Here is a 14,832-nt window from a genome sequence, read left to right as displayed (position 1 = left end):
ACTCAAGTATAATTACATAAAATTATTAATGTAACCTTACTTAAAAGATTAAATTTTTGAGTTAAAATAATTCTTTACATGATTATATAAATATAAACGTTCTCTGGGTTGATAAATCATGATGAAGGATGAAAAAGAAGGGACCAGAAATCCATTATAAAAATCACGTGGAAATCCAAATAAAAGTAATACATGTAATAATTCAAGGCTATCTCAATGGATGGTTATTTTTCAATCGTATACAACTTCTGATATTCGAGAACCTTTGCCTTGCAATTGTTTGCATCCATGAATGCAAGCCTTTTGACAAGCTGAATCTGCTGCTAATGTTATATTCATGCATATGGGCATGCATTCTTCCAAACAAGTGGAAAAGGGTACCTTGCCACCATTATTGTTACCACCAGTTGAGTTTGCATCTGCATCTGCAGATACTACCACCACCACCACCAATGGCAGGTATAGAACCAACATCACTACCACACCCATGGATTTGTAAACCATTGTATTAGTTGTGTGCCAAAGAAAATGGAAATGTATCAAAATGCACATAAAAATGGAAAATTCCTGTAATGTGTGTGGTCAAAAATCCATTGGTTGACTTGTTCCAATGTGAGTTTAGGATTTTGTTTTCTAGAAAAAGAAATGCGCGTGCCCTGGGAAAATAATAAATTATAGCAAATCCATGCAAATATAGTACTCATTCTTTGAATAAACTTACTATGCCAAGATAGTGCTTATGATCAATTTAATCAATTTGAAATCAATGGTTAAAAATTAAAAAAAAAATTAATTGTTGATTTCAAAATTGATCAAATAGTAATCAATGAGGTAATAAAACTAAAATGATAAAATGTACGAACTTCGCTGCCAATATAATATGATTAGCTTAGTCAAAAACAAATAATATAATGAGCTGAATCCAATACTTAAAGGAAAAAATGTGTGTTATTTTTTAGGATATAAAGTTGTGTATATTTTAAGAGAGAGAAAGAGATAGACAAAGGAGGAGAGAGAGAGTTGACAAAAAAAAATAAAGGTGTGGGTCTCACCTCTTTGTGAGAGTAAAATGACAGAAGTTATGTCATTTAAAAAATAAACATTTTTCTCATACTTTAATGTTTTTGTTGAAAAAAAATTTATCATAATCACATAAAAGTAACTGAATTTTATTAATTTTTTCTCATTCTTCTTTTTTATAATAGAATTTTTATGTAAGTATGACAGAAAAATTGAGACACAACGCATTTCTCTTTATAATAGTGCCTTCACATGAACTTTTTTTCTTTATTTAATAATATAAGATATAGAGAAAATAATTTCTGCTTTAAAAATAGAAATCATTGTCTTTGTGTAGAGAGAGAAAGAAAAAAATCATTTGAAACACAAAATGATAGAGAGAGAAAATACAAAATTTATCGAACGTATGCTTTTGGAGCATAAGTCATTTAGGGTCAGTTTGGATGGATTTTTTTTCCTTCAAAAATTGCTTTTTTTAAAGGAAAAAAAGCCCTTTTCACTTTTCACTCGTTTGAATGTCTATTTTTTAAAAAAGCAGAAGTTACAAAAAAAAATCAAAAATCTACTTTTTTTAGAAGCTAAAAATTTTAGCTTCTAAAAAAAGCAGAAGTCAAAAGCTATATATTTTTTTCGAAAATTAAATATTTTTATAAAAATATAAATAACTTTAACTTTTGTAAAAAAACACTTTTAAAATAAAGAAAAGATAAAAGTTATTTTTTTTAAAAGCCCAAACAAATAGGCTAATATCTTGAACGACGTATCAATTGTAAATTGAGCACTAATAAATCATCAAAATAAAAAATACTCCCGCTAAAAAGTTCTATTTACTCCAATAATCAAAACTTTCGTAAAATTATTCAATAACTAATAATGAATATTGGCATCCCCCATTTTTGTTACCTGAAAAGGTCATAGAATGGGATGGGTACATGCACAACCATTGTATCACCAGCTACATTTTTGTGTGGAAGGAATACGCGTTTTTCTGCCTTGAGCCTTCACATATTAAAATTTTCATGACCAAATTAGTTTCAATTATGAAGAAAATAAAATATGTAATCTTGAATATTTAACCAAAAATAATGAATTTGGAAAGTGTTTTAATTTTTTAACCAGTAATTAATTCACATAACACTTGGAAAGGAAAAGGAGTGAAACCTACAAGAGAATTAGCTGGCAACTTTCAATTCGTGCGATTAAAGTGTGTCTGTATGTATAAAAAGTGAGAAAGTCAGAAGTAGGTTTTTCTAGAATTGATCTCTGTGTTCTGCTCTTGTGCTGATACTGCCAGAAAACCATATCTGGTGTTCAAATTTCTGGCTCGGATCTATTTTTTTATGTCACATGAAATAAAAGTTGTATGTGACAATATTTTCAAAAGTATTTTTATTTTTAGTCCGGGAAATAAAAATGATTAGAAGTGATTGATAAAATTAATTTATTTTTCTATTTCAGAGAATTAATCGATTGTCAAGAAATATAAATTGACAAAAATAATAAATAAATTTTTTTTTATTTCTTGACACATTATTTATTAAATACATACATTATAGAATATATTATCCAAGCACACATTATTTATTAAAAAAAGTATTTATTAAATACACACTTTCTTTGAACTTTGGGTATAGAAATAAGTTGTGTTAATGTACTAAAATAAAAAATAGGTTGTGATATCATTTTTATTTTTTTTGCCCAGAAACTTTTCTGGAGCACAAAAATAAAAAAATATTTTTTTCTAAAAGTAGTTTTGGAAAACATAATCATTGTTATGCACACTCAGAGTTATCTCCTCTACTTAGCTGAGTTATCTCCTCTAGGCATGATCAATTTACACGCGTGTAAATATAAGAATTCTTGCATTCAAGCTTAATCACTAATTTATTTGTATCTAATAATTCACATAACTAACAAATTAAACCTAATGTAAAATAATCTTGCCCCTCTACTGATGATAAATTAATAGTTACATTGAATGTGAAATGGCCCCCTTGAAATTGATTACTTATTTTCAATTAATAAAAAAAGTTTACTAAGAAATTATATTTATTTTTAAACTGAAAATTTATAGAAATAAACATGAAATTAAAAATAAAATAAAAAACACGTACACGACCAATATAAGATAACAAGTCAAGTCAATTTTATAAAATATGTGTTATACTTTAAGTTTAAATAATTAAGTTTATGTTTACCAACAAAAAATATATATATATAATTAAGTTTAGAAATACGTGATCAAGATAATATAAAAAGTCAAGCCAAATATGTTATACTTTTAAGTTTAGAAAAGGTCAAGTCAATTTTATAATTTTTATAATGTAATATTGATTTTCATTTCTATTTATAAATACACACTCTTATTTAATTTAAGAGATGAACTATATATTTAAAAATCATAAGAAAATTTCATAATTATTTTAGGGTTGGCTTTTTTTACAGTAAATATGAATAAGTTATCTATATTCGCTTTCCAAAACGTCGTCGTTTTGGTCGAAAAATTAAAAAAATTAGAAACATTAAAGCCATTATTTTAAATAATCATTTGTATTTCAAAAGTAAAATAAAATTAATTTTTTTGGCTCTTAAATTAAATTAATACTAAATACATTCTTATTTATTCATTTTAAAAATAAGCTGAAATATAATGATTATATGATTGTCATACATAAGATTTTCAGAACATTGGTTATATGCATAGAGTAACATATACCGGCGGCTTTAAAGTCTAAACCTTGATGATAGCATTCATCGATTATTACTTGGGAGGTGAAGAAGGGAATGGGATTATGAATAAAAAATTGAAGAGAGAGTGAAAGGAAAGGAAAATCAAAATCAGAATCAGAATCAAGAAAATGGTGTTGAACAGCATGATGGTGTTCACAGTGGCGCGTGTTTCTGCAGAAACATGGCAATGGGTAGCATGCACTGGTGACCCTCTGAGCAGTGATGAGATGTTGAATCTGCTTTGTTGCTTCCCTTTTCATCAACTGGGTCGTCTTGCTTTCTGTCTCTGCTCCTTCTTCTGCCTCCCTCAACTTGATTCCTATTACTCTTATATACCTTCTGCCTCTGATGATGATGATGATTCTTCCACCACCCTTGATTTTGATGACTTTTATTACCACTCCCATTCAGATTGAATGTAAATGTAAGTATTTTTCTCTCCTTTTTTATTCTGGGGTTTTCCTGTTTGGTTGAAAGTTTTTGACTTTAATTGAATTGGGTTGTTTTTGCTTTTGGAATTTGTGTAGTTGATTATTTTGGTTGTTGGGTCATCAGTGATTTATGGTTTGTTTGTTTGATTGATTGATTGATTCCATGAATTGGTTAGATTAGAGACATTTGGAATTTAACAAAAAATAAAAATGAATGGGGCTGTTGAGATCAAAACCCGTGATGATCAGGTGTATAAGGGTAATATATCATTTAGTGATTTATGATTATATTGATTTGAAAATGATGCTGGGTTAGAATATTTACTGTGATTCTTAACAACTTATGTGTGAATGGACTGACTCCCATTACCATTGAGGGTTGGCTAGCACTGACAAAAAAGGTCTTCTATTCTATTCCTGCCTGTGATCTTTAATTGGTAGGTCATCTCAAAATGCCACAGCAAGCCCTCACTGAGGTTTGTGTAATGCCCTGAGTCCCTGACCTTGGAATGGTGCAACCTCCTCTCCCCCAAAACTTATATATATAATGGTAAAAGTTTTAGTAAAATAGGAAAATTTTCAACTTTTGTTATTAACAATTAACACTTTAAGCTAAAAGAAATATGCTTGTCCTAAATTTCTTGTGATCACTTTGATAAAACGTGGTAGAGCTTTGATAATTGAATTTCTGAACTGGATATGATTGGGACATTTTGAAAATTTTAGTGTTTAGATTGTAACATCTCGAGCGCTGACGAGAGCGGGGAGTGATCGCTGGTGCGAAAGGGCACAGACAAAGAACGGCTCTTGGCATGCTTCCAACGGGGTACATGAATGAATCGAATCGACACCTGAAAGAAAGGGATTCCAAAGACTGTGCAGGAATGAGACTGCACAGTTGGGGATAGCTTATAAGAATTAATTGGTACTACCTATACTAAGCATCTACTTTTCGGTAGCCTGGAACGGAAGAACTCCATAGTTAAGCGTGCTTGACTTGGATCCATTCTGGGATGGGTGACCTCCTAAGAAGTTTTCCCAGGAAGTGTATGAGTCAGGATAAAGCACGCTCAAAAGTCCCGTGTTAGTGTGTAGGGATAGTCATTGATTCTTGAAGCGGTCGGGCGTTACATAGACATTCTGGTCTGATGAACTTTCATTTTACATATGTCCAAGTCCAGGCTTATTTTTTATGTGTTGATTTTAGAACTGAAAGGAAAACAATTTTTTTTATTATAATGAGTTCTAAAAATGACTTTACTTTTTAACGAGTATTAAAGCTATCAGAAAAGTACCTAAAGGAGAGCATATATCTTACAATTTGCCAATAACACACTAAAGAATGCAAAAACAATTAAAATGAACCCCACTCTGAAATTAGAAACGTCCTACAACTTGAAGAAGGATCCTGCAGAGCACATGCAGGATGCAGTTTTGGAGAAGAATAACAAATGAGTTTTTTTTTTCCAGTATCTCTGTTTGGGAAAATTATTAACTGCTAGCCTGACATACTACTTTATTGGCTTCTAAGGATGGATTCTACCCCTTATATATAAGTGGGTCAATTGACTCTGTTGTTTCTCACTTGCTCCATCCACTCTATTCATGAATCAATGTTTCTTATTTCATCCATCTTTGTCGTTTCTTTATTTCTATTTGCAAAGTGTTTCTTGGAATTATTATGTATTGCTTTCTTATAGTTTGGGATTTGCTATCATTTGGGATGAAAGGTTTTTACCCAGTTACCTTTACTTTCCTGTTTGGGAGGACCAAATCCTATATGAAGCTGCCTCCCAAATTGATGCATGTATTCCTTCTTAGTGTCAAATCTGATACAACAACAGTAGCAGCCTTTTCCCACAAGGTGGGGTCAGCTATATAGATCAAGCGGTATTATTGCGTTCACTCAAAAACCAAATCTTGAAAGAGGTCATTTAGAACTAAATTCTTTTTAATAGTTTCACTTGTAGTCTTTCTTGGTCTACCTTTACCTCTGATTTTTGAGCTATCCTCCTCCAGATCAAGTCTTCTAAATAGGGAAGCTATTGGTCGTCTTTTCACATGTCCAAACCATCTTAGGCGCGATTCTATCACCTTTTCCTTAATTGTTGCTACTTCAACTTTTTATCTAATACATTATTTGCTTATGTTATATGCTACAAGTCAGATAAATTTTGAAACAAATATTTTCCTTTGGAGGATGCAGGTTTTAAGATTGAGCTTAAGTTTCATGTAACTGCAGACGAATCACAATGTACAATACTAGGAATTTGGGATGGCAAATTCATTGGTCAATCCTCTAAACTTTACACGAATTCATGGATATTAAGGTTCAAAAAGGTTTGGAAGGCTTCTGAAAATGGGATTTTTACTATGATAATTCTCTTCACTAATTTTTTCAACTTGGGAAAACAAAAATAGAAGCAGATGCAAAAAGAGAGGAAGAAAGTCTAGTTTGTTCATAAGGGAAATATGTTCACTTTGGTCCCATGAAAATATATTTTTCCATCCAAATTCCTCCAAGAATGGTTCTATTTGATGCAGCTACTTTTATTCAAATTCTAACATTGGAAACGGATGGAGGAAATGAATCTTGTTATTGAAGAAAGATGTTGAACCTAATAACTCTGGTTGGAAAGAGTATAGCGTCATCTTATGTTTGAAGTTATGTGTGTCATCTCTTCTTTAGTTTTGACCTGTGCCTCTAATAGATTGGAGTTGCTAGCTTTTTAGAGGAGAGGCTTTGGAGGAACAGATCTGGCTTGATTTGGAAAGCTTCATCCCTGTGCCTAATGTTGTCATTATGGTGCTAGAGGAATCATTTTAGCTCTCTCGGAAGCAAAATTTCTGCATACCTGCATTAAATTCCTAGTCTCTTTGATTTAGTTGATACATTTTGGCATTCTTAAGATCCTTTGGCTAGATTTTATGTACTTGAGTTCATTTTACTGAATTTTAGCAGAGGAGATGCACATATTGCATGGTAAATAATAATGAAGCCTAAGTAAGCATACGAATTTGAGTAAAGTGCACCCCAAACTTGTAATCCGGTGACAGCATGAGATCTTAGCAATTTCCCTTCCAGGGCACCCCAAACTTGATTTTTCCTGTTCACAAAATAAAATTTATCCTTATTCATCAATGGCCTTCTCAGATAGACTGGTATTTGGAGTTGTTAGTATTTTCTCCTATTATTGGCCTCCTAATCCCTACTTTGTATCTCCCTTTGACTTTTATCTGTCCACTTTTTCCAAATTGATCTAATGAGTTCTGTATTAACCTCTTGTTGTATATTTGTATTTAAATAAACTGACATTTGGTTCGCTGGAGTCTACAAGTGTGTTTGTTAACATCTATAATGAGGAATTGGTCATTGCCTTGAGAAGGTCCTTCCCTCAAAATGAGAGAATACCATCCCCTCCAAATTGGAAGGCATGACTATTTAATTCCCGGAATCATTAGTTCAATTGCAATTACACCCTATGCATTTTCTAAATATAACAAAAACATCTTTTGCCGCCACCACACTACCGCCACCCACTAACTACCATCAAGACCACCCCCACCACAGTCACCTTCACTACTACCATCATTCTATTCCTATCCATTCCTTTCCATTTTCATTCCCCTCAAAACCATTCCAGTGAACCAAAAGTTAGCTAAATTGCTCAGATAGAAATCTGCAGAATATCATTTCCTCTCTAGTTTTGTGAATGTTGTAACAAGAGCAGCTCTTTTGTGGTTGGAAATGTTATTCCAGTAGATGTAGACTTCTAGTTGTTTATTGGGTTTACTCCCGCAGTTAAACAAAATTTGAGAATTCAGAGCCTTTGCTATGTTACAAATTTTTGGTTTATATATTAAGAAGGCCTGCTTAAGTTTCTTGTAGCATTAATTCTTCGTTGAAATATTGTGTTCTTTTTGGGAGTTTAGATTATAAGAGATTAAAGGAAGCATTTTTGCTTGGTTTTTGTGCAAATTCTGAGAGAACGAAGAAACCCGCCATCATGATCCGCAATATTATGCTGTGAATTATTGTTAAATTCTTGATCATGCATCTGCTGACTGTGCTTTATGCCCTTTTGATAGGAATTTCATTATAATTATCTTCATGAAGTGATGTAATGGTAGACTTTGGGTTGGAGGACACGAGATTCCCTATTGCAGTCTCCGGTTTCTCATTCAATCCCTTATCTGGTTGCTAACGGATGATGAATTTTTTTTTTCAGAATAACATGACACTAGGACTTTAGTAGTGTGTTTAAGCTGCCTCCATTGTATAAAAGCATATTTTACACTTAGATTCTTGTATATTGTAAAGAGTGATTTGTTAGTGTTAATATACTATTAAATTACACTTGATATCAAGCCTGGTTTGGGATTAAGGTAATGTTAATGTTTAAAGGGAGCCTGGTGATATAAGCTACTTTTATTCAAAGCTGAACTTTGTATAGTATAAACCTTCATCATATATTTATGAAATTTTGGCCTTTTTTTATACTCATTTCTTTCATTTAACATGATGTAGTTGGGAGGTTCATTTGGTCAAGAAGCTAAAGAATAAATGGTGGCAAAATTCAAAACTAGGATATGCAGCATTCGTCTTAAATGGAGCAAATCTAACATAACATATGTAGCTGTATAACCGTGTTCACCAAAATAAAACAAATGCAACAATGGGAACGTTACAAATCTAAAATCCCTGGCAGCGACTCAGAATTTTTATCAATGCAAATCCTTTTAATTTTTTCTCTTCTTGTTTTTTCAGTTGCTTCTTTTGTATATTGTGTTGGACTCATAATTGCGTTCTATAGTTATTAGATTTGATCACATAAAGTGATGGTTATTGGATTTCTTCATTTAAAGTAAGGGGGTGCATTTTAAAGATTGAAATGTAAGTGATATATCCATTAATGAAAATAAATAAGTAAATTTTTTTTTTCCTTATCTATAATTTGTCACCCACCCAGGTACAAGTGTTTTATAAAATCTTAAACCTTTGATTTTATAATACAGTATCCCTCGCTGTAAAAGATTTAAATATGTATAAAAAATAAGAAGTTTTAGACTAATTTTTATTCATTGATTTAATAAAAAAATTAAATATAAATAAAATCAACAATAAAATTGAGAATGTAATTTACGATGCTACAACATTGTCATAAACTATATAAGGACATATCATATAATGAACTATATACTACGAATAAGATAATGACCACTAGAAATCCTGACCTATAGAATATCACATCACAATTGTAAAGACAACGTGGGGTATATCTAATATCATTGTCTTTGTTAGTCAATTGCTAGAAGTAGAAATTGACTGAGGGTGGTGCTTTTTTTATTTGTTTTTGTTCAGTGAGCAAGTGAAGATTTTTTGCGTTGGTGGGCCTTTGCTGGCTATGTGATGCCAGAAAGGCTCCCTTAAATTACGGTCCAAACTGATTCATAGAGTTAAGGTAATCACTGCTGCCCAAACCTTCAAAAAGCATTTGATATCTTTAGAAGCTTTTTCAAAGATACCATACCCCGTTTAAAAAAAGTAACGTATAAGTAAATCAATTATTACATTCATTAAAATATAATTTTGTTTTTAATATGATATTGACTTTCGTAGTTATAAAAGTTAGCTGACTAAAGGGGTGTCTTATCACAACTTTTTTTATTTTATTTTATTTTATTTTCTTGCTAATGCATTGTACAAAAATTGTGAACTTGTGAAATTCATTATTTTGGTACATAAGCTTGAGTTAAAATGTTTACAATGGTATTTCATGATAAACCTCTCTTTAGAATGTCATTCTTCCAATCATTAGGGTAACTAGGCGGAATAAGATCTGCCTTGTAACATTTCGTTCACCATCAGTTTGTTATCATTATATATGGTATTAAGCATAATTATAATTATAATAATTGAATTAAATTTATCCATAAATTTTTCTTTTAATTCCTTTTTTGATATTTTTCTGTTTTCTATTAATAATTTATTCCATAATCATTTAATTCAATTATTGTGATTATAATTACACTTAATATCATGTGTGATAATAACAAACCTTAACACGAACGGGGTGTTACAATATATATCAATTCCAGGTTCATATAAAAAAAAAAAGAGTTCAATGTATCAAAAAAAATCAAAATTACTAAATTATGATATTCCTTTATCAATCTGAAGTTTATTTCTTTCACATTCTAACTTTTTCAGGTATTCCTTTATCAATCTTTTATAATATGTTTGAATAAAAATAATTAAAATATGAAGACAAAAAATGCTTTGAATAACATCAAGGTAAATAGCATGAAGAATATATCGTCAATTATTCAACCATAACGTGTGCATCCTCTTTCATTATCCTTAACAGTAGATCATTCATTTCCATCCAAATCCACCCTATTTGTTAATGATCAAGTTATATCCACCCTTGTTGATTACGGTACTTTTCTAATATTAATAAGATTACGCAATTAGTAGTCATGATATGAACTGACACATTAAGACACTAGGATAACTATTCTTTATAAACTTTTTACTTTTTCTTTTTGGTAAAATGATTCTTTATAAACTTAAAAAGATGAAAATGTGGAGACCCCAGAGGATCATTATGATCAAATTTTCCAGCTTGTATTCCTACCTTTTTTTCCATATGGGCTATGGCATATACTATGTCTAATGCAACTTATTTCAACCCTATCTAGAAGCTTTCTAAGGACCATTTGCTTTCCTAGTTGCCCACCATTATAGGCCCTTAAAAGGGCAATAATTTGATAAAGTCGACTTTGTATCAAGACCTTTACCTTGTCCTTTATTGTGTCCAATCTTTTGTTGCATTTATCATTGCGGTTCACATTGATATTGGGATAATATGAACGACTTATATTTTATTCATATGAATCTAATCCTATTATGAAGCTGAGCAATGGAAATGCGCCATTCAGAGGGACACCGACACTGACACAAGAACATGCTCTGTTTGTGCATTGTAGATTATGTTAAAAAATCAACACCACATAGTGGCACTGCACAGTTATATTTATAAGAAAACGCTTTCTGTTTTATTCATTCAAAGGCAGAGCCTATCTTTATAAAATTTTATAATTCTCGTGTTGAAGGATAATTGAAATCTCATGTTGTAGAGATAAAAAGCATGTGGAACTCATGTGTTAGAAAAAATTATATGTAGGACCCATATAAGCACGAAAATCGAAGGGGGTGTAGGAAAATTGTAATTCTCATGTTAAATAAGAATTACAAAACCCATCTTTATATAAACAATAAAAAATAAAAGCACATTTATGCATAAAAGAAAGATGTAAAGGAATATGTAACAAAAAAAAATGTAAAGGAACAAAAATGAAAGTAATTTTTAAGATAAAAAAATTAAAAAAATATATATATAAAAGCTAAAAGAACAAAGAGGGAAAAAATACATTATAAATTTCAACTTTTGTGTCATACTTGTAAAAATGGAATCGAATCAACAGCCAAGCTGATTAAATAGTCGATTAATCAATTTGACCAGTTAACTAACTGAGTTTTATTTGTGGGGTAAGTTTGTTTCAATAATTATAAAAAAAAGTTTAGAAATATGAAGTTAGTAATAAAAATTCTTACATTTGGCATAAAAAAATCATAAGCAATATTTTCTCCCAACAAAAAAGTTACGTTCTTATATTTTTCTTAATTTTGATTTTTAAAATCTATATATATATATATATATATATATAAAGGAGAGTTCAATGTTGGAAACTTCGCTGATGTGTCACTCATTGCTTAATTCTGAAAATTGTGTTCACTACATGGCATATAAAAACTTTTCTTCTTTGGTAAATTGGAAAAAGAATTCTTTTAAAAATCGATTTTTTTTTTAAATAGAAAAACAAATGACCATTTGTGGTGGCAGACAAGGCATTGAATGTCCCACTGCCCATTATATTGGAATTGGTCAGCTGATTTAATTGCTTTTTACATTAAAATTTTGAAATTCGAATTTTGATTGCTCATTTGATTGGAATGACTCATCTGATCTAAAATTCGAATTTTGAAATGAAATGACTCAGCTGTTTTAATTGCTCATCTGATCTAAAAATTTCAAATTTTGAAATGGAATGACTTAGCTGTTTTAATTGCTTTTTATATTGGAATTGCTCATCTGATCTAAAATTCGAATTTTGAAATGGTTTCAAAATTTGAATTTAAAATATGGATGGTGGGAAAAGATTTGGAGAGTTTTTGGCATTCATTTTGTATAAATAGTGAAGTTGTGTTTCTTATTTTTTTTAGCTTACCTACGATTTCTTTCTTCATTTCTGTTTGTAGGGGTTGTTGTGTTGGTATTATTTTTTGTTTTCTTTGGCTTTCTCCGTTTCATTTCATATTTTAATGGAAGGTCCTTCTTCTGCAAACGTGCCAAGATTGAGGAAAGTGTTTGTTGATCTTTGCAATGCTATCTTCTTATAAACAAGACGTAAATAATCTTTACGATTCGTTTTTTTTTATACTAATTATCTTTTTTTCATTTTGTAGGGCAGAAGTTTTCATCGTATTTTATTTTGTGTGGTTCTTGCCTACGTTTTTTTTCCTTCGTTCGTATGTGTAGCGGATGTTGTATGATTATTATTTTTGGTTACCTTATAAACAAGTTGCTATGAATTAGTTTTCATTTTTTGTATACTAATTCTCTTTTTTTCGTTTTGTAGGGCGGAAGGTTTCGTCGTATTTCATGCTGTGTGGTTCTTGCCTACATTTTTTTTTTCTTCGTTCATATGTGTAGCTAATGTTATATTATTATTATTTTTGTTTACTTTACAAGGAAGTTGTTATGTATTAGTTTTCATTTTTTGATACTAATTCTCTTTTTTTCGTTTTCCATGGCTGAAGGTTTCATACTACTGTGATTAGTTATTTACGTAGTAAACGCCCTCAATGCTGCGTAGTGCTTTCCTACGATTTTTTTGCTACCCGATACAAAAATTGAATGGTAATCAATGGAATAAGATGTCAACGGGTGAAGAGTTTAAAATTTATCTGCATCGAGGGTCCTTCTTCTGCAAACGTGCCAGGATGGAAGAAAGGGTTTATCGATATTTGCAATACTACTGCAAAAGTTGCAAGGATTATTTAAGGCTTCCTGGGGATATTTTTTTGTATTCTGCGAGTTGTGGATATATTTTCTTCGTGCTTGATAATTTAAGAATGTCTGTGATGACGATTTGGGATTATTATTTTTTTGCTGTTGTTGAACTATATTTAGAAATTGATCATTGAAGCTGTTCTTGAATATTTTTAATTTGTGTGATGTTATGCTGCATCTGTGTGGTGTTCAGTTATGGTGCATGATGTTTGAATTTGTTATAATCTAAATTTTAGAATTTGTTGATGTTGTTGTAAAGCCATTTGTTGGAAGGAATAAATGATGCTTTGAAATAAGTTGCATAATTTTATGGACGATGGCTGTGTTATAATTAAACATTGGGAGGGAACATCTTTTTGATGCTTAACAATCATGTATTAGGTATTTTCGTTAAGGTTTAATTAATATAAATATAAATGCTGCACTTAAACGATGTAAGATAAGATAAAATTTAAATTGTTGTCGAGTATAATAAACAAAAATGCAGCCTCGAATTTTAGATCAGATGAGTCATTCCAAATAAATGAGCAATCAAATTTTGAATTTCAAAATTCTAATGTAAAAAGCAATTAAATCAGCTGACCAATTCCAATGTGATGGGCAGTGGAACATTCAATGCCTTGTCTGCCACCACAAATGGTCATTTATTTTTCGATTTAAAAAAAAATCAATTTTTAAAAGAAATTCTTTTTTCAATTTACCAAAGAAGGAAAGTTTTTGTATGCCATGTAGTGTGAACACAATTTTCAGAATTAAGTAGGGAGTGACACATCAGCGAAGTTTTCAATATTGAAATCTCTTTTATATATATATATATATATATATATGTATATATATATATATATATATATATATATATATATATATATATAGATTTGCAAGCCTTTTTGTATTTCTTTAAAAAAAAAAAGTAGTAGACCCCGATAAATTATATTTATTGTATAAGATAATTATCCTATGTAACATAAAATAATTATTTCTTATATATCGAGGGAATTCAATAATAGACACCTGTTAGTAGGGGTGTTCGCGGTCTGGATTGGATCAGTTTTGGAAGCAAAAATCATCTGATCCAATCCCTTCGGTTTGATCATGTAATCATCCATTTGGTTTGGAATTTTTTTCAAATCCGATTCAATCCAATTTTTTTCGGTTTGGATTGGATCGGTTTTCGGTTTATTGAAAATCCTAAAATTTGTTTCAAGACTATTGTGCGAATAATATCTTTTGTATATAGTGGCTTTGTAAATTTTATTTTTTTTAAATAGAAAAGTATTAGTAAACGATAATATTATTATTTTTTGCAATGAAATATGAAGCTCTACACAAATGAAATATTGTTAACGAGATGTAACTAGGTTTTTTTCTTGGGTTTAATTGATGGACTAATGGATCTTGGGTTTAGAAAGTTTTGGGCTATGATAGGGAAAGACCCAAGTAGGTAGAGGGGAATTGATATATTGGATCGGTTTTCATCAGTCAATCCGAAAACCGATTCAATCCAATTAAAATTT

General features: G+C 30.5%; 1 protein-coding gene across 1 annotated transcript; it reads left to right on the top strand.

The window, feature by feature from the left end:
* The first annotated feature begins 3,736 nt into the window (after positions 1-3,736).
* On the top strand, positions 3,737-8,641 carry LOC133307085 (uncharacterized). Its single transcript, XM_061507506.1, has 2 exons — positions 3,737-4,174; positions 8,271-8,641. The coding sequence occupies exon 1, from the start codon at positions 3,879-3,881 to the stop codon at positions 4,164-4,166; it is 288 nt and encodes a 95-aa protein (XP_061363490.1). The 5' UTR covers positions 3,737-3,878; the 3' UTR covers positions 4,167-4,174; positions 8,271-8,641.
* The last annotated feature ends 6,191 nt before the right edge of the window (positions 8,642-14,832 follow it).

This window comes from Gastrolobium bilobum, unplaced genomic scaffold, assembly GCF_033153095.1.
Source record: "Gastrolobium bilobum isolate Gb01-03AN ecotype WA unplaced genomic scaffold, APGP_CSIRO_Gbil_v1 utg20052, whole genome shotgun sequence".
NCBI lineage: Eukaryota > Viridiplantae > Streptophyta > Magnoliopsida > Fabales > Fabaceae > Gastrolobium > Gastrolobium bilobum.
This window is presented reverse-complemented; position numbering and strand designations above follow the sequence as displayed.

Excerpts from the sequence above, each read along its gene's own strand:
- LOC133307085 (XM_061507506.1), top strand. The coding sequence starts at position 3,879 with ATGGTGTTGAACAGCATGATGGTGTTCACAGTGGCGCGTGTTTCTGCA.